This window comes from Mastigoproctus giganteus, chromosome 10 (genome assembly GCF_048544385.1).
Source record: "Mastigoproctus giganteus isolate SK-2022 chromosome 10, ASM4854438v1, whole genome shotgun sequence".
NCBI classification, from domain to species: domain Eukaryota; kingdom Metazoa; phylum Arthropoda; class Arachnida; order Uropygi; family Thelyphonidae; genus Mastigoproctus; species Mastigoproctus giganteus.
Window position 1 is genome coordinate 145,470,762 of NC_143584.1, and position 22,114 is coordinate 145,492,875.

Here is a 22,114-nt window from a genome sequence, read left to right on the forward strand (position 1 = left end):
ATATATTAACAGAGAGGGTATTACAGCATAAAAAAAAAAAAAAAAAAAAAAACAGAATGACCATTCTTGATTTTTTTTTTTACAATTTCACTCTAATCTTAGGCTATAAAGTTAAAATAGGAGAAAAAGAACATCTAAGCATTTATGTACATAATTTATCAACCTTCACAAACTTCCTCAGAAAAACTCGCTACAGGTGGCTTGCATACTGTACAGAAACTCACATGCAAATTCAAATGCTGCTTCTACAGAAGTGCAAAATCATGTAGAATATTTATTCAAATTATATTTATAAAGAATTTGATACCATTTATTATCTTAAAGGCAGATATTAAGTGCAATACTCACTGGGAATGTTTTGTTTCTTCAAAGTTCACAGCTTTATGCAGCAATGCACTTAAAATCTGTCTATTTAATTTCTCTGTTAATATCCTCTGCAATGATGTATAATAATTTTGTATACAGTTAGCACAACCCAGTTATTGGAAGAATGCATACATAATAGTTGATATGTATTTAAAATGGAAGTTGGAACTTGGCTTTCACTTAGAATAAAATCAACTATTCACTTGTTCAGCATAGGTTTACTAATGGAGACCACCTAGGGTTAATGAGAAGACAATAAATTTCAAAACAGCTACCCTAATGGTGTCTCAGATTTTTAAATGCATAATGAATACACCTGTGGGGGTGACACAATGTGATTTAGAAAGATATTAGCAACTTTGGCTGAACTTTAGATAATGGCTTTTGTCTCTCTGTGAACAAAAGATGAAGCTTAAACAATCTTTGGAGGGAACAGAACATTCCCAATGATCGCTCTAATGCCTGCCTGTCTGTATTTAATTTCTGCATTAATATTCCCCACAATCCCATATAATAATTTATTATCTTGCACTACAGTTTTGTTTTGGTTGGTTTTAAGGCTTGGCTGAACAACTGAGTACCAGCATTTCGGAGATGGCAGCAAGCACTGCATTAGGGAGGATTGAATCCTAAAACCTGTAAAGGTTGCCACCCTGGCAAGAATGGGATATGTGTCTGATATAAAGAGCAGCAGCAGGCCAACTAATTGGGTGTCAGATGAGAACATTAAGTTAGTACAAGATGCATTGTTACAAAGCCCTAAGAATTAATTAATGCATTAATATGGTTAAAGAAGGCAAAACATGGTTAATATCCATTAAAATAAAAAAAAGCACAAAAAAAAAAAAAAATATATATATATATAAAGTTAAGAGATATGAGTAAAAGAGTGAAGAAATATTTGGAAAAGAGTAAAATGAAATACAATTTGAAATGAAATCACAGCATATAAAAAAATGTATGTACAAAAAATATACAAATAAGAATAGATAAGGATATTGGCATACAACCCTGGTATTGTTATGAAGAGCCAATCACAAAAACTGCACAAAAAGATGAAAATATAAAATCTGTTTCTGATGCAAAGCACGTGTCAAGAAATAATGATAAAACAAAGGATGAGGAAATTAGTGAATTTAGAATTTATGAGGTTAAAGGCAAAAGGAATATATACACTGAAAGGATAGAATTCATGGGATACGGTACCTGGTTTCTGGACAATGCAACTCTGTCACCCCCCTCTCACTACTGGACAAACCCACCACTTGGTGGGTATATTGGTATACTGCATACACATAGACAGTAATTCAATATCAGTATGGATAAACGTCATGAGTTAACTGACTTTGAAAGAGGGATGATAATGGGTGCACAAAGCATGGGTCACTCTATCACGGAGGTGGTACAGAAATTACACTATCCCCATTCGACAGTATCAGGAGTATATCGGGAATACGCCATTTCTGGAATAACATCTCATTGTGGACATCACTGTGGGTGGAGACAGGTGGTGGATGAACGTGGCTGTCGATGTCTGTCCCACATTGTTTCAGCCAACCGGAGAGCAACAGTGGCACAAATCACTGCCGACTTCAACAAAGGAGGTGCCAGAATCGTCTCCACCAAGACCATCAGGCGATTATTAGCTGCAATAGGTTATGGGAGCCACCAACCCACCAGAGTCCCATTGCTAACACTATGACAGAGGACTCTATTCCTCAACTGTGTGAAAGAACATCGGCACTGTACCTTGGAGACAGGTCTCCTGGTCCGACAAGTCCCGTTTCCAGTTATTTCAAGCAGACGGGAGGGTGCATATCTGGCAGAAACCACCTGAAGCTATGCACTCGTCATGTCAACAAGGAACTGTTCAGCAGGTGGAAGGACAGTAATGGTCTGGGGTGTGTTCAACTGGCACATGTTGGGACCTCTGGTACATCTAGATGCATCTCTGAATGGTCCAGATTATGTGTCCATCCTTGCAGACCATCTGCAACCCTTCATGGTCATCGTGCACCCACAGGGCAATGGATTCTTCCAGCAGGACAATGTGCCTCCCCACAAAGCCATGGTGACTAGAACATGGTTCGAAGAGCATTCTGCAGATTTTACCACAATGGAATGGCCTCCCCATTCACTGGACATGAACCCTGTGGAGCATCTTTGGCATGCTGTGGAAAGGTGCATTTGAGCATGATGTATACACCCAGGAATGTGATGGAATTATGGAAACTAATGCAACAAGCATGGATGGAAATACCGGTGGAATACTTTCGTGAACTAGTGGACTCAATGCCTCGCCGTGTGCCTGCCCTTTTCTGGGCAAAAGGCTGGCCTACGCGTTACTAGGTAGGTATCCCATGATTTCTGTACACTCAGTGTATATAGGGGAGAATACATTCAGTAGGCATGTGGTTTACAGTTAACTCAATAGAGAACAAATATATATGATGCAATAAAACTGTGGCCTTGACAGATTGCAATAGTAAACGTGGTATTTTAGTAATTTCACTAAGTAGTGGTATTTTAGTAATTTCACTAAGTAGTAGTATTGTTTATTTAAGGATTAAAGTTTTTGTTATTAATTTATTAAATGCATAAATAATGACATTACTTATTTGTGTGTATTTGTTTAATCTATTGATCACAGAAGGTCCATTAAATATATGTTGCAGTTTAATTTTTATTAAAAACAGATCTCAGGTTATATAAATGTATTTTCATTGGCATTCATAGTATATCTATTCGGAATGATACAAAAAAATAATCAAATAAAAATAATTACAGAAAAAATTAACTTCAAAGACATCTAAAATGAAGCGCAATATGCATAATCTAACATAATCTAACTTGTTTTAAATTAATTTTCTTGGGTGAATTACTTAATTACTAGTCATAAGCTAAGTTAAATGGTAAGCACTGTTGAACAACAACACATGATAAAATAAGAATAATTAACAAGCAGTAAAGGTGATAATAAGGGAACAACAAAATAGCACTATGACACTTAAAATAATAAAAAAGCAACATAACATTTATGGTTTCTTCACTATAGGGTATACTTCCCCCCCCCATCACATACTCAGCAATTGAATATAAATTTTCAGTGCCTACCATTCTGTGCATGGCATCAATGACGTATATGATGTATACTTCCCCCCCCCCATCACATACTCAGCAATTGAATATAAATTTTCAGTGCCTACCATTCTGTGCATGGCATCAATGACGTATATGATGTATACATACATCAAATAATAGACAAAAATAATAGGAGGTGGGCAAGGTTTGGATAGCTGAAACAAATGCAATGAGGAATGAAAATTAGAAATTTCAAACACTGATTTAAAATGGTTTGGAGGAGGAAGAGAAAATAAATTTCAAAAAATGAATAATGGAGAGAAGAGGGTATAGTTAGAGCTGAAGGGATAAGAAAGATGGAATAAAGGTTGTTGGGGTGAGGACATGAAAATAAAAATTTTAAAACTGAATAATAGAGATGAGAGGATAGGAAAGACTAAGGTGAGAATGGAAAGGGGGGAGGAGAGATAGAGAGAAATAAAAATTCAAAATAGTGACCAATATTTTGAAAGGCACTTATATTAGTACATAATAAACTGATAACAAGAGCAGGAGTAAAAACAAGTTAGAATATGTAGGAGTAATGCTGTTGTTGTTATTTGGTTTTTAGGAGCATTAGCAACTAAGGCCATATTGCTCGGGGATATGCGGTGGTCATTCCCTGACCTTTCTGCATCCTCTGTATTTGGTGGGCACGGGCTCGAACCCCTGTCTAATCAAGAACGCACTGCTGCTCCTGCACACCTGGCTACGGAGGTACCTGAGTAATGCTGTGTGAGAACAACAAATAGCACTTTTTTTCTGAAGGTAGCAGTAATGGCACTACAATCTAAGTTGTAAGAACTAACCATACAAGCTCAATTCATCTGCCTGGGGTGGGAGGAAGATTGCATCATGAATGGGTGAACATTTAAACATTTAGGACAACTCTGTTGGCAAGGAATGCGTAGTCAGTGCTGTGCAGAGATTTCTCTGAACAGCACTGACTGTCTCTCTCAAAGGGATATGAAAATAAGATTGTCTCTCAAAAGTATGTCAATTCAAGGGTCTCTATCAGAAGGGATGTTAAAAAGGAACAATATAATGGAATAATTACTGGAAACATATCTGAAGTCATTTATTAACTGCTTCAATTCATTTAGTGTAGTCTGATAGGGCAAAACAAACTTGGATAACATAATCCATTTGGGTCTCCACAATAGTGGCAAGTAGAGAAGTTACAGGTACATTAGAGTGGAGGATACCTGTGGTAAATCCCTCAAAATATATAATTATAGATGTTATGAAATGAATGTGCCAAAGCGCATTTCTTGACATAAGAAAACATGAAAGCCTACACTTCACTGAAATGCTCGCTATTTGTTTTAATGTTGCATCTATCCTATAAAACCCATCTTTACCTATCTAAACCCCATACACTAAATAATGACATTTTCCTTACAGTAAATTTTAAGATCACTAAAAAGTTTCCAGAGCACATTGTAACATAAACTAATTAATAATGAAATGAGAAAATAATATGGAGATCTTTAAAAAGAATAGTCATATCAAATAATTTTCTTTGACTTTTATCTGGCATTGACTGTTTTTTTAAATATTGCCATTTCATTTGATATCTAATGATATTTGTGATGAAGTGGGTTCTTTTTATTGATAATGCAGGTATAGGTAAGGATGATGAGGCAGTAAGCCAAAGCATGGAAGATGCCTCAAAATATATAAGTATAGATTTTTATTCTCACAAAAGAGAAAACAAAAAAAAAAAAAAAAAAAAAAGGAGTTCCTTTCAGATAGCAAGGTCCAAAGTCATAGCTTACTTGGTGTATGCCTACATCAGTCACTGACTATAGGAAAGGTCTGCAATACTTACAAACAAAAACAAAGGAATATACAAAGATATGTTCTGTAAGTTTTGGTATTTATTAATTATATTAATAATTTGAAAGCAGCACACAATAAGGGCTGTTATCGAAACCTTAACATTTATTTCCAGCAAAACTGATTTCACATTTATTTTTAGCTACCCTAGGTGCCAACTACTGATTCCCAAATTTGTTCAATATATAAAAATCATTCATTGAATAAAACATGCGTGAGGACCAAACAACTTATTTTTGAATTATATTTTTCACATAATGCACTTCAATTTCTCTTTTTTTGTGTCTCTATCCTTTGCTTATATTAGCAGTAGTATACATTTTTAAAAAAACTTCAATTAAAAAAAAATTGTTTTCTTGCTGAATATAAAATTGGAGACTGCTGCTTATTTTCTGAGTCAATAAAAGAAGCTTTAACTTATAAATAAACACATTATTCTTGGTATGTAAACATTGCCACTATATTTGAAACAAATGATTTACAGGGAGCCAACTGGTAAACTTAAAATGATGTATACCAATATTACTGTTGGTAGTATATCAGGTTGAAAAAAGAGTCACCTCTAGTGTTTTTTTTTTTTTTTTTCCTGTCTTGACAGAAAATTTATTTACATTAAAATAAAAATTAGCAAGTTTCATTTATATATTATTTTGTGTTTCTCTTGTTGCAGAAGAAAAATAAGGGAAGGTGAGTTGGATCCACCTCTGAGTATAAATAATGTAAACTTAATGAATTCAGAAAGGGTTTTAAAACTGCTGATGTAATGAAAACCAAATGCAGGATTATGCAGAAAATGCCATGAATAATATTCAGAAATGTCAATAATGATTTTTAAAATTAAACCATTGCCACTTCCATCCATTTCACCTAAATTCTGGTGAAAGGCCAGTGACTAAGGCCAGTGCTGATGACATGCAAGCTAAAAAAAAAAATACCCAACTCAATGCAATATATAATTCGTATCAGTGTTCAAAATCACCTCAATATGCTAGGGAAAGTTTCAAAGTTAAGGTTTTGAATTCTATATAAACTCATGAATAAGGATCATAGCAACAAATCTCTATTTGCACCTCTAGCAAGACAAGGTCATGAGCCATTTCTGGTTGTTGTTGTTGTAAACTTTAGGAGCAAAAGTGACTTAAACCATATTGTGCCTGTACAAGTGTGCATGCACAGCCTGATTTTGCAAGTTGTGTGGGGTGAAAAATACAGAATATCTCATGGGGGAAACTGTATTCCCTCTGCCTGAGATTGGCTAACTACAGCCCCAAATGAAGAAGCTTTAAGAACAGGACTCGAACCCAGACCTTTCCAAATGAGTGGCAAAACGACTATACTGTCACAGATAACGTCCATTTTTATTTTATTTTTTTTTGTTAGTTTTTGGCACATCAATTTCTGTGGCCATAATGCACCTCACAAAGTTTTTGCATTTTACTCTGATCCAAGCCCAAGGCGGGATTTGAACCCACGACCTTTGGGTTGCCAGGCAGGCACTTTACCCACCTGGCTAACCCGGTCAATTCCATTTCTTAAATGAACTTATTACTTTTGTTGGAGTGGAGGTTACTGGCTCAAGGGACTACTAGAATGAATTGTGATTAATAATGAGAAGTGAGCACTATGTGTGAAATAGTATTCACTTCTCATAATAAAAGACGAACGGATTACTTAAAAAGTTATGTTTAGCATAGCCTCCATCAGTGAATTAAAAAGACATAATGCTCTTGCACAAACACCAAACCCCACAATATGAGAAACTTGTGAAAAAATTCTAATCCTGAATTGCAAAGTTCTGCTTCATTTACCATATTCTTCAAACCTTGCTCCACTGCTTATTTATTTAGAAAGATAGTCCTTTACTTACAGGATTATCTTTCTGAATAAATACTTTCTAGATCTCTTTAATACTTTCTTGATCACAAGAGATTACATTTTCTTGAATAAGTCAAAACTGACTTAGAATTGTTTATGGTTTAAAAAATGTCTGAAAATTACCATTCAGATATCCAAAATTTGATGATAGGGTAGAATCTGGCACAGAGAATGGAATAAACTTTTATTTATTTATTTTTTGAGTGATATTACCATCAAACCCTTGTAGTTTATGATAAAACAAGTGTAAAAAAATTACTTTACGACCTAACATATAACTAGTAGCATAATTATAAATACAAGATTATGGAAACAAAAATAATGGGTTTAGAAAAGTTAATACATGATATGACCACCAGGTCTATTCAACAAAAGGTTTGTAAATGACCTGTTTGTAGAGATCTGTTTTTTGCAACTTATCCCTCAAGGCAATTCACAGAGATTGAGTGTCTCAATCTCTGTGAATTGCCTTGAGGGATAAGTTGCAAAAAAATTGCCTTGGTTGTTGCTCTAAACATCCAAGTTTTCAAGTGGATTTATGGTTACCTTCTTTTGCAATATATTCTCCTCAAAGTACTGTAGTATTAACAGCTTTATAACATGGAGTACTATAATGCTGATAGATATAAGACAGAATAGGATACTGCAATAAGCATCAATATTCAATTTTACAACCAACAGTTCCAGATCAAAAAACGTATGAAAAGTCTCCCAAACTTGTCATATTATCCCAAAATATATCTTTGTGATGACAGTTGGTCCACCATATCCTCTGGTGGTATTTCCTAAGTTCAGCAAGGGTGGCTTTGCAGTTTCATGTTAAAATATGTTTAAACTTCTCACAGTTTCTGGGAATCACTAATGATTGCTTTTCATTCATTTGAATGATAGTATTATTGTCAGCGTTCATATTGCCATATAATAAGAATTTATTATATGGCTGTTGACTTGGAATAATTCACTTACTCTGCTATTGGATAAATAAATACAATTACAATGCAACATCCTGATATAACATCCCATCCTGCTTCTAATTTCCTGCTCCTGAGTTTAAACAAGCATTTTAAATAAGCAGAGCACAAACTTTTCAATAGCATTTGTGTTTCCAAGGTGGCCAAACTTCAGTTGATTCTAAGTGCCCAAGTTGTACATCATGAAGTCTGAGTAAAGAAAACATTAAAAATGTACATCAAATCACCTATGAGGGCAGAAGGTGTACAATTAATGATATTTTTGATATTCTAGGCTTATCATATGGTATGTGCTGACACATTTTAATGAAAATTTAAATGAGATGGATTGCTGCAAAATTTGTTTGCTGAGTGAGAGAAACAGAACCAGATTTCTGTCTTTAACTTCTGTCCCCATTAAGTTTCTGTCCTGTTCCTATAGGAACAGGCTAGAAAGGAAAGGAAAGAAACTTAACAAGGGAGGCTGGGTTTAATGGTTATAACTCAGAAACACTAACAGCAGTCCTTTCACTGAAAAAGTTCATCTCCATATCTTAAAAAAAAAAAAAAAAAAAGCGGATCAGCTCAAAAATTAAGAGAATGCCAATTGTTTTTTTCAACAATCAGGAAATTGTTCACCAGGAGTTCCTTTTCCAGGCCTAGTTCTATAATGGGATCCTAAGGCATTTGAGGGAGAACGTTAGGAGAAAATGCCCAAACAAATGGCACACTCAGGACTGGCTTCTGATTCACAACAATATGTGAATGGCTTTATCAGTTCAGCAGTTTTTAGTCAAGAACAAAATGGCAATGGTCCCACACCTTCCCTACTCTCCTGACCTGGCCTCTTGTGACTTTTTCCTGTTCCCAAAATGAAAATCCAATTAAAAGGACAAAGATTTCAAGACATCACATAGATTCGTGATGAATCGCAGAAAGTGTTAGACAGCATCAAAAAACAGGAGTTGCAGAGATGCTACAAACAATGGGAGAAGTACTGGGATCAATATATAAACTCCGGAAGGGCCAATTCCAACACATAACTAACATAAGTTTAAAATGATTGTATTTCCCCTGTCCAGAAACCTTTGCCTCGCACCTCATACATACACACAGAATGATTATAAAGAAACTTGGTACTTTTGAGTTGAACATCTCAGTAACAGTGCAGGCCTAGAATCTGAAAATTTTGGATTCTCAGCTATTCAGTTTGTTTGTTTGTTATTTTGGTTTTTAGGAGCATTAGCACCTAAGGCCATATTGCTCCGGGATATGCGGTGGTCATTCCCTGATCTTTCCGCATCCTCCATATTTGGTGGTGACGGGCTCGAACCCCGGTCTAATCAAGAAGCGTGTGCTACGCACTGCTGCTGCTCCTTCCCACCTGGCTACGGAGGTGCCTAGCTATTCAGTGCTCATATAATCATTACAGGGGGCAACATTATTAACATTACATTTCACCATTGATCCAGTTTTTCTGTTTAAAGCATAGGTGTCTTTCATGCAGCATTGCTCAATCATAAGTGCTCAATGTAGACCAGTTTGGTATTCACAATGCACTGCACACTTTTTATGTAGAAATGAAATCAATGTCAGAGTAGTATCATTGAGTTCTAGGACTATGTAAAGGAGGCTACAGGCTACCACCCTACATATAAACTATCAGAAAGCTAAAGCCAAAAAATCCACTTGCAGGAGCTCAGATAACCTTTGGAGAGAAGGATTGGGGTTGGGGGGGGGGAGTCACTAGATGAAAATGTTCACACAAGGAACCCTTTTGAACATTATGAAATACAGTTGTTAAACTAACAAAGTGATATACATCAACCTTCATATCTAAACACTTTCATAGACATCTGTTTTACTTCCCTCAGTGTAACTGGGTTCCACATTGCAGTTCCATGCATAATTCTGGTATAAAACAGTCAAATTACCAATTCCCTTATTGGAAAGCAATAGCAGTACCCATATGAATCCAATTTGTATTCTCAATAACATTACCATAATTTCCCTGCAAAATTTCACACATCCATGACATCTGAAATTGCTAATTTCTTTACAAGTACCTTTTCACAGAAATGTGGGATGAAAAATAAATAAAATATTATTTTATTTTTGCTTTAAGATTATTTGATGACAAATATTGAAGACTAGGAGTGAACATTTTACTGAAAACAATTTATTTACCACCCCTTGTAAAAATGAGAAAACAAAACTGTTTGTGTTCACTGTACATTTTATGATTAAAAATATAAAATATCTTCAATATATATCGAATGTATTAATAGTTCAATTTTGAAAAATTAATGTCAATCATATCTTGATCATTAAATCTGAGAGGAATAGTAATATAAAGGGTGTTCCAAAAGTGTAACTAGGCTTTTCTATATGGAATAACTTCATTTAGTTTCAAATATCACTGGAAGGAAAAAATTCTGGTACAGAAAGCAATGTCAAGAGAGTGAGCATAGCTTTAAAAGCATATCAGTTATTAATTTTTCATCAATCATCATGTTATCTTCCCCTGAGTCAGCTGCTTTATAGAAGTTTCATTTGAAAAGGAGCAGGATTGGATCAACATCATTATCTGTATTATCCCAACTAGTTAAAAGGTATATCTGCTATTGAACAGCATGTTGATAAATTAGCTGCTTTATTACAAGAATGTGATTTTAAGTCAGATCTATTGCAGTTTCAGATTAATCAGGCATTTTTGATGAATCACTACCATAAGATTACTAAAGTGAGAAATATTCACTAGCTAGATCTTAGAAACATTGAACAGGATAAGAACTGTTCAACGTGTTTTGAAATTTTCTCTAAATGTAGGAGCAAACATTCACAACTGTTATGTTTGGGCAACAGATAACCTCATATCTACATATCAAATCTGACAAGCACCAACAGTGAGATTTCAATGTATTGTTTTTATTGCATCATATTTCTTTGAGGATTATTGTGCTACTGCACAATCACAGACTAGTGATATGCTGAACTTTTCATGCCACACTGCCATACTTAGCTGTTGTTGTTGTTTGGTTTTTAGGAGCATTAGCAGCTTAGGCCATATTACTCCGGGATATGCGGTGGTCATTCCCTGACCTTTCCGCATCATCCGTATTTGGTGGTGACGGGCTCGAACCTCGGTCTAATCAAGAAGCGTGTGCTACGCACTGCTGCTCCTTCCCACCTGGCTACGGAGGCGCACCATACTTAGCCTTCAAGAAAGGAATAGAGTCAACACCATAACATTCATACACTATAGTGCACCATTCCATATGTATGTCCAGGAAAAAAATAATCACTTGTCAAACTTCGGTGCAGACCATCTACTTACTTGGCAGGCACTGCCCACATGAATGGTTCCCCTAGATGAATCATATGGAAAGAAAAGCAAGGATTGAAATGGTCAGGCAGTATTTTCTTAAAATGAGACCTGCATTGTGCAATAGAAACCTCGATCTCCACCTTAGAATCCAGATGCTGAGGTTACGTTCGGTCAGTTTTGCTCTATGGTGCCGAGACATGGATACCGAAAACTAACATCTCAAAAAAACTAGACGCATTTGAAATGTGGACATACAGAAGAATGCTAAAGATACCATGGACAGCAAGTGTGACCAATGAGAGTGTCCTGTAGGGAATTGGAAAAACCTGAGAATTTCTGAAGGCATAAAAAAATAAAAACGGTGTATCTTGGACACCTGATGAGGAACAACAAATATGCAATTCCATGGCTAATTACTGAGGGGAGAATGGAAGAAAGAAGAAAGCCTGGGAGAAGACATACATCGTGGCTTGATAACATTAAGAACTGGACATGAATGAACACTGAGCTGTTCAGAGCTACCAGAGACAGAGAGACATTTGCCGTGGTGGTCGCCAACCTCCGTTAGGAGATGGCACACAGCAAAGAAGATACCCCAGATGTGACACCAACTAATTTTTTGTAATGAAGCTACCTAAGTCTCATGTATACAGAGGTAATTCATCATCTCTTCCATCACTAAAAGATGCTAAATGCTGAGAAATTGCAGCAATTCCAATGGATATGTTATTTTCCACCACAAGCACAGTAATCTTGAAATAACTGGGAGTAAAGTGGAGGAGAAACTGTTGAAGATAAACACAAGAAAGGCACCCGGGGTGGATGGGATCTATCCAGTTATATTAAAGGAGGCAGCAAAGGAAGTAAGCAAACCCTTAGCCATAATTATGAGAGCTTCCTTGGACTCAGGGGAGGTACCCATAGACTGGAAATGTGCAAATGTGACCCCAATTCACAAAGGAGGATCAAAGGCTGATACAAGTAATTATAGACCTGTGAGCTTAACTTCTGTTCCAGGAAAATTAATGGAGGCACTGGTTAAAGAAGCACTGCAGGATCATTTAGACAAGACTTCAGTTATAGCTCAGACACAGCATGGTTTTGTTAAGGGGAAGTCTTGCCTGACCAACTTGATTGGATACTATGATGCAGTCACAAAAGAACTGGATGCAGGGAATAACTTTGATATTATATACTTGGATCTTAGAAAGGCTTTTGATACTGTTGCACATGGAAGACTGCTACACAAATTGGAGCAGTGTGACATTGGAGGCAAATTGCTGCTATGGATAAAGGGGTGGTTGAGGGGGAGAAGACAGAGAGTGGTAATCAACAGACACTGCTCATCGTGGACTGATGTTATTAGTGGAGTCCCTCAGAGCTCAGTGTTGGGTCCATTATTGTTTTCTGTATTTATAAATGATATTGATGATGGTATATCAGGCTTAATGTCCAAGTTTGCAGACGATACAAAGGTTAGCAGGGTTGTCAAGGACACCACTGACACTATGCTGCTGCAACAGGATCTGGAAAGGTTGAGCAGATGGGCTGAGAGGTGGCAAATGAAGTTTAACATTGACAAATGTAAAGTACTACACATGGGAAACAGCAACCCCAGAGCAACGTATCAACTCTGTGGTACTACACTGACAGTGGTAGAGAATGAAAGGGACTTGGGGGTGGTTGTGCAGGCAGATATGAAGTTCTCTGAGCAGTGCAGACGGCCTGCAAGAGTAGCTCATGGAGTATTGTCAATGATATACAGGAATTTTTCCAGCAGGGATAAGGAGGTGATTATTCCATTGTATAAGGCGATGGTCAGGCCACACCTAGAGTACTGTATACAGGTCTGGAGGCCTCATTTCAAGAAGGATGTAGAGCTGCTGGAACGAGTACAGAGAAGGGCAACAAGATTAGTGAATGGAACAAAATGGTGCTCTTACGAAGAAAGGCTTAAGTTTTGCAAATTACAGTGTCTGGAGACTAGGCACCAGCGAGATGATCTGATAGAGGTGTATAAAGCCTTGAATGGTTTAAGCATGCTCAATGCTGATGGGATTCTTCCTCTAGCTCAGAAAAATCACCTGAGAGGGCATAAATTCAAATTGAGGAAAGACAGATGTAGGATAGACGTGTGGAAATTTGCCTTTAGCCAGCGGGTGGTTGGTTGGTGGAACAGACTTCCATCCCTTGTGGTGGAGGTTGATAGCCTAAATAAGTTTAAGGCTCAGCTGGACAGGTATTTTGAACGAACAGAGGGGTGAAGTTGAAGTGGGTTTTTTTTTTTTTTTTTTTGGCTGATGCTGCATAAGCTTGCTTTCTTGCATCAAATGCCTCTACTAATGCTAATGCTAATGCTAATATCAAGCCAGAATGTGAGGGACACACATTGGGAAATTGCTGCTATAAATTTTTTATGAATCATATGTCCTACTAATGTTCCTTTATACTTCAGTGTTCCTTCCTGGTAATAAATGGAATTAAATAGTTTTTGTGATATATATATATATATAAATTGGAGAATATTACTATAAAACACTATCCTCTGTGATCAACAGTCCGGTAATTGATTAATTTTTTTTAAAGACTTTTGAAACACCCTGTGTAAAAAATAATTAAGAACAGAATGTTAGTTGGATAATTTGGAAGTATCTTAGCTCATAAAATTACTATGATCACAGAACACTAGTTCATGCAGGACTAGATACAATAACAAGCATGTGTGTTTGTGGATCGATCTATAAGTTGTGCAGGCTGAAAAGGCTGGAATAACTCAGTGAGAGAGCCCTACCGAAAGATGTCATAACTCAAATGTCTCCTTCCCTCCAATTGAGACCGAGTAATTACGGTCCTAATTGAAGAGAAATTAATGAATTCCTTTGGTCTTCAAGCCATATCTGTCCAAACAAATGGAACATAGGGAATCCACTAAACTGACACGGAGGAAAAAAGAATATTAACATAAAAATTTATTTTTCAAGCTATCTACTGAATAAATAAAAATAAATGATGTATGTAAGTTGTATCTTTCAAGTAATGTTAGCATTTGATAAAAAAATACTTAAAACTGAAAATCAGGACTGGGCTAACACAGAAATCCTTTAGTACTATTATTTTTTTGCAGTTTCTAACATGACGAATGAAAACTAATAACACAAACAAGAAAAGGAAGTTTAAAGAATTTTTTTTATTGAAACTTTAATACATTATATTAACTAATCTAGTAAACGTTAAACACTTCATTATAATACATTTCATGGTTTTTGCATGTCAAGAGAATTACTTAAAAACAGTAACCATAGGTATTCTTAATAGATTAAATATTTAACACTGAAGAATTCTGAACAGAACTGGAAGCCAAATCCTTGCTGCTGTTTTATCAACAGAAGCATATCACCATTGGCCATGGCTGAAAATAAGCTGAAAAAAGGAAAAAAGAAACCCCCAGAAAAAAGGCTTGGTAAGGTGAAGAAAATAATATAATTTTTAGCATGACAGTTTCCTCTTTCTACTGAATGAAAAACTTTAAATTCTAGAGCCCTACATTTTCATTAATTTAGAGTGATTTAATTTTTCAGTTTGATAATTTCCATGCTGACACACACACACACACAATACTGCCAAAAGTAACTGGACACCTGCATGTTTCAAAGATGCTGTTATTGATATAACATTTAATAAACGGCCCAACACTGGCACATTAGCTTGGCACAATGTGTAAGTAATTAAATAATATCCTAGCAGTAGACTCCAAAATAATTTTTGATAACAGTAAGTTGGTACTTTGGTCTATTCCTCCTTCAGCAGAGTGTCAATTGAGCTATTGATTGGGGGTGTATTGGCCTGACCCAAAGGCAATGTTCTAGTTATTCGCAAAGGTGTTCAATGGGATTGAGATCAGAGAAACCAGTGACGCTTTTGCATACTTGTATCTTCAAATAGCACAAAGTTGCTGCTAAAACCTGTACAATATGATATGGTGTAAAATGGAAAAGGATCCTCCTCAAACAACTGCTGCCACAGTGTAGGAAGAACAGAATTGTCCAGAATTTCAATGTATCAAATGGCATGCCTTGTCTAGGAACGACGACTAACCCACTAGAAAAACTCCAGTTAGTTACAGCACTTCCACCAAACTTTGCAGTTAGGATGACACACTCTGGTAAACAATGTTCTCTAGGCATCCACCAAATCCAAACATTGCCATCAGTTTGGAAAATCAGTACCATGATTTGTCACTCCATGACATAACTTTCCAACATTCCAGGGGCTGACTATAATGAGTTACACACCAGGCAAGTTGATATTGCACTGTTTGCTGTGATAAATGGTTTATGTGCTGCAGCTCTTCCATAAAATCTGAAACTCACATGGTAAATATCAGATTGTCCTTGTACCTGGTGAACTTATGGTTAACAGTATTCGGTGAGAACTAATGGAATCTATGTACCACTCTTCTGAGTTCCGGCAGGTCGCTTTCTGTATGATTATGTCAGTAATCAGTGATCTAGGATGTTGCAGTTTTTGCTGCAATGGCATGAACAGATTGATTACCAATATATAATGCTATAATGACTCTGTATTGGAAGTTGATAAGTTCAATGTCTTAACCAATCTACTTTATTTTGTTGATCTGCTTACTTTTAATGTGAATGTGAACTCATTTTTCCCAAATCCCAGAAGTGTCTGGATACTTTGGCAATACACTATGTGTGTGTGTGTGTATATATTTACACACAACTATTTTTTAATATATTAATTATAGTAACAACAAATTTAATTGGATAACGAATATATCTCTTACCACAGAAAATTAAAAACAATATACTACTGTTATTATTTTTCTAATTACTTCTGAAAACACTTGGATAATGTATGAATTCCGAAAAGTGTTAAACTAACTTTCTGCTATTGCTTTTCAAATATCTTAACCACCCAAGCAGTTAATAAGAACATGATTGTTGTATTATGACTTTTTTAAAATGTTGAGTGTTCTTATTAGGAACAGTCACTGGATATCAACTATTTACTTCTTTGACAAGAGGTGGTACTAATGATACCATTCATTTAAAATAAAAATCTTGGCAATGTTTACATAACAAAATTTTTTCACTTAAAGATTAAAAGCCATTTTACTTGAGTAGTAAAATAAGAAAGAAAGAAATATTAATATCTTTTCCTATTCCCATTTACTTAAGTAATGTCTATCAAACAACGGGGTGTTCTCACCAGTGAGGCATGAATTTTCAAGTAAAGCCCAGTATAGTATATTTTACATACTGTGCATTACACCATATTAGTCGTACTAATAACCATAATCACCATGTATAAAAATTTGATTCTGGGTGGAGTGTGACTATTAATAGTAATGCCTAAGTGGGGGTGAGTCAAAAAAATCTGAGAAACTCTTCTGATTTATCTGCAGAAATTATTTTTACAATGCAGAGTAAAACATAGACAAAAAAAAATCTTGTTTTATTGCATTTTTAAAATCGATAATATTAATATAAAGAATTGCAAGAAACTTGAGAAAGTCATGCTTAATACTTTAAGAAGCTATTTAAGGAACAAGGCAAGTGCTGTTTTAATCTTCAAAAACTGTATTTGATGAGAGCTTGGGTGGTTAAACTTTATTATTTTTATATTTTGTTCCTTTATTAAGCAGTTTATTCACAGAAAAGAGACTGCTTTGAAAAAAAAAGCAAGGCATCACAACTTAAGCACATACACATATTTAAACACGAAAAACAAGATAATATTGCACAGAATCACATGTAACCAGTTATAGTGAGGCCCATACATATGAAACAACAATGGCAGAGAATGCTAAATCAAAGAATATAAGACTGGAATGGAAAAATGCTGTATAATGGAAAAAAAAATAAATAAATAAAAAAAAAAAAAAAAAAATATATATATATATATATATTTTAAAATGAAAACCCCAAATATGAAAGGTATTAGAACCTATAGTACTTAGTACAGTGTATGGATTTATGTTGAGAAGACAGAGGACACTTATTAATTAGAATTGAATTTCTATAGCTTGTTGTTTGGAAGGTTGTCTAGAAAACAGAAGTAGAAGGGATAAACGAGGAAGAGAAACACTTGGTGCTGCAAGTTTGGAGTTAAACAGTGAATGGTTGCTGACTGATTGTGGTATGTGTTCAGGGAGATTTGGAAGAGTGCAGGAGAATTACAGATGCCAACTCAGAAAAAGCATCCATGGAAGTATCTATAGAAAAGGCATAAAGAAGAAACTGAATACCTATGAGACAAAGAGTGGAGAGACTTTTCAAAAGAAGGGTCATAAATTAACCTGACTGCTCTCTTTTAAATGGAGTTCAGAAGCATCAGGCAGAGTTTGGTGACACCAATCCATGTGTAAGAGCATTATTCCACATACAGGGGAAGGAATATTTGTTGTGTAAATTTATGCAAGAAAGATTATAAATAAGGTAATTTGAAGTAAAGATATGTAATACTGTATAGAAATCAGAGTTTTATTGGAGACAAACAAAGGAACGGTATATTATTTGTTGCAAGATATAAGACATGATTAAGTTTTAGAGCAATTAAAGTCAACTAAACTTTCTTTTCCTTATGAGAATTAAATGAAAATTGGCATTTAAAGATATTCAAGACAAGGAAGCCGTTTGGGCAGAAGGAGGTTTCTCAAACTGGAAGGGGCAATGCAGTGGGCTATCATCAGAAAAATTATGGATAGGATTTCCAGTGAAAGAACAGGGTCATTAATAGTGAGGAAAAGAACAGGAGAAAGAACTGAACCTTGGGAAATAATGAAAGAGACCTGGGGTAACTGCGCAGTCAGATATGAAATTCTCTGAGCAGTGCAGAAATGCTGCCAGAACAGCTCATGGGGTTTTGTAATTGATATACAGAAACTTTGCTAGCAGGGATAAGAAGGTGTTATCCCTTTGTACAAGACCATGGTTAGGCTACATCTTGAGTATTGTGTACAAGTCTGGAGGACTCACTTTAGGAAGGATGTAGATCTGCTGGAACAGATGCAAAGAATGGCAACCAGACTGGTGGAGGGAACAAAAGGGTGCTCTTACCTAGAAAGGCTTGTTCTACAAACTGAAGCTTTGAGAGACTAGGCACCTGCGGGGATGATCTGATTGAAGTGTTTAATGGATTGAATAAACTGAATTTGAATGGCCTTTTTCCTCTTGCTAAGACTACACACATGAGGGAGCATAAATTTAAGTTGAGGAAGGATGGTTGCAGAATAGATATGCAGAACTTTGCCTTCAGCCAGTGGGTGGCTGATTGTTGGAACAGGCTTTCATCTGTTGTAGAAGTGGATTATTTGAATTAAATTGAAGGAAAAACTAGATAAATTCTTAGAAGGTATGGATGGGAGAAGTGAGTAGGTTTTTTTTTTTTTTTTGCATCATTTGTTGCTACTACTACTACAACTACTAATAATAATAATAACAGCAGTAGTGGAGAAGGTAGAAGACACAGGGCCATCTACCATCACTCACAGTGAATAATCAAGCGAAAACTAGATACCCAATTACAAAAAAACAGTTGGCAATTCATAAGATGGAAGCTTGTTTAGAAGAATAATGTCTTATGCCAAACATGAACAAAAGGCTTAGAAATGTCAAAAGAAACTTTCTTGAGGGTCACCAAACTTTCCATCAAAATTGTAACATAAGTAACATTTGTAAGATGAGTAACATAAACCAATAGAGGAACTCCCCAACTTAGATAACGGTTACATTCTGCAGAATGCCACATATGTCGGAATTTCCCTAAATAAGAATTTAGAGAAATTCCGCACTCATAACTAAGCACACTGAATTTGATAGAAGCAAAAAATAAATGTTTGACGAACATGTAAATAGAATTATTCAATTTTTTTAGCTCATGCACAGAAAAAATTACAGTGTACAAAATTACAAAAATTTCGAAAAGAGAGAGGAGACAGGCATAATGTCAGCAAGTCTCACCTTTCGAGCATCATTGCCAGAATTAACTCTCCAGCTGATAAATACACTGCTGAGAAAGTTGAGGGCTGTGTTGATTTAGAAAGGGTTTTTTCCAACACATCACAAAATTTCTCTGCAGCTGCAGAATCAGCACTGGCGACTTCACCGCATACTTTAATGTTTTGGAAACCAGCGCAATGCTTGACCCTATTAAACTACCCGTTGCTTGCCATAAACTTGGCTTGGGGTTGGCCTTAATATCTTCATAAATAGTTGTCTTTAATATCTTCATAAATACTGGTTTCTTTTGCTTGAATGGCCATTAGAGTCAGGGGCACTCGCTTCTGAATCTGATTTTCCATCCATATCATTAATAGCTTTTCCATCTTAGATATAGCACCTGAATGCTGTTTTGTGATCACTGTTGGGGCAGACTGGCTCCGGTGTGAAATATGTTGATCCTTGAACATGTTCTTTTATACGTGCACTGTCCCTTAAAATAGTATTAACTGTTGAAGCAGCGAGACCTAATTCTGTGCAACAGATAACAAACTTTGTGTGTGTGTGGCGCCTCCGTAGCCAGGTGGGCAGGAGCAGCAGTGCATAGCACATGCTTCTTGATTAGATTGGAGTTCGAGCCCGTGAACCACCAAATACGAAAGATGCAGAAAAGGTCAGGGAATGACCACCGCATATCTCCGGAGCAATATGGCCTTAGTTGCTAATGCTTCTAAAAACCAAATAACAACAACAACAAACTTTGTCCTGCTTCGTACTTCTTAATTAATCATCTTCATTTCTAAATCAATTTTATTTTGTTTCCTAGCAGCACTTGCACTTTCCGTTGGTTGCTTTCCCTTCATAACTGTAACAAGTTAATAGGAATGAAGAGAAGATTCTGAAAATTTATTTATGTTCTTTATATGATTGAAGATTTCAGTGAAGGGGGAATACATTTCGCCACAATAACGTAAAAACCCACACAATTCCAGTTATCAGGATTATTGCAAATGCAAGAAGATCGAGATTACTACCCTTTTATAATAGATTGCACTAACAGAAAAGCCCAATAAACCAGAAAGTGCAAATTGTTTTAATTGTTTTATGGTAGTGACCTCCAGAAATGTGTTAGCATTAGCAAAGGCACATGATGCAAGAAAGCAAGCTTATATAGCATCAGACAAAAAAAAAAAAAAAAAAAACCCCTTATTTCACCCATCCACTTGCACCAAATGTTTGTCAAGTTCTGCCTTGAATCTATTTAAGCTATCAACTTCTACAACAACAGATGGAAGTTTGCTCCAACAATCAATCACCTGCTGGCTAAAGGCAAACTTCCGCACATCTATCCTACAACCATCTTTCCTCAATTTGAATTTATGTCCTCTCAGGCGATTATTCTGAGCAAGAGGAAGAATCTCATCCGCATTGAGCATGTTCAAACAATTAAAGGCTTATACACCTCAATGAGATCACCTTGCAGTTGCCTAGTTTCCAGACACTGTAATTTGCAAAACTTAAGCCCCTTTCTTTGTAAGAGCAACCCTTTGTTCCATTCACTAATTTTGTTTCCCTTCTCTGTACTCATTCCAACAGCTTTACATCCTTCTTAAAATGAGGCGTCCAGACCTGTATACAGTACTCAAGGTGTGGCCTGACCATTGCCTTATACAAGGAGATAATCACCACCTTATTCCTGCTAGAAAAATTCCTGTATATCATTGACAAGACACCATGAGCTACTCTTGCGGACCGTCTGCACTGCTCAGAAAACTTCATATCTGCCTGCACAATTACCCCAAGATCCTTTTCATTCTCTACCACCGTCAGTGTGGTACCACAGAGTTGATACGTTACTCGGGGATTACTGTGCCCAATATGTAGTACTTTACATTTGTCAATGTTAAAGTTCATTTGCCACCTCTCAGCCCATCTGCACAACTTTTCTAGATCCTGTTGCAGCAGTATACTGTAATTAGTGTCATTAACAACACTGCCAACCTTCGTATCATCTGAAAACTTGGACATTAAGCCTGATATACCATCATCAATATCATTTATAAATACAGAAAACAACAATGAACCCACACAAAAACCCTTCCCTTTACCCTTGATGGTAGGTCTGAATAAATCCCACTTCAGCACACTGTGATCACTGCCACCTAGTGGTTCTTTTATCTGCAGATTCTTGATGCATGAAGAATCACTACTGATAATCAGATCAAGAGTATTACTCCCTCTAGTTGCCTCCGGAACATGCTGCTGTAGAAAACAATCATCCAGTAAATCCTCAAAAGTCTTGCTAGTGTGTGAGTGACCAATCCATAAATCCAAGTCAATATCCGGGAAATTAAAATCCCCCATTATAAGACACTCTAATTTACTGGCCCACTTTATTTCTCTGCACAATTGCTCATTATACTCATCAGATTCATTAGGCCTATAACACACACCTACTCTCATTTTTCCTTTCCCAGTGTTGAAGTCACACCAAACAGACTCAACATTGCATTGTCCACCCACATCAACTGGATGCACTTCCTTAGATTTTATGTGTTTCTTAACTAACAGCATAACCCCTCCTCCCTTCCTGTCCTGTCTATCCTTTCTGTACACATTGTACTCCCCAAATTCCAGTTCTGCACTGCTTATGTCTGTGTGACACCATGTCCCTG

At 36.1% G+C, this 22,114-nt stretch overlaps 1 protein-coding gene across 2 annotated transcripts in view; it reads right to left on the reverse strand.

The window, feature by feature from the left end:
• The window catches only part of PAN2 (PAN2-PAN3 deadenylation complex catalytic subunit PAN2), a 588,859-nt gene that overhangs the window by 97,198 nt on the left and 469,547 nt on the right, over positions 1-22,114 (reverse strand). The window contains exon 25 of one of the 2 annotated variants that reach the window (XM_090383686.1): positions 14,821-14,898. The exons of the other annotated variant lie outside the window; for it this stretch is intronic. Within the exon in view, the coding sequence (XP_090239812.1) occupies positions 14,872-14,898 (27 nt within the window). The 3' untranslated portion in view covers positions 14,821-14,871. Of the gene's footprint in view, positions 1-14,820; positions 14,899-22,114 lie in introns of those variants that run through there. 2 annotated transcript variants of the gene reach the window in all.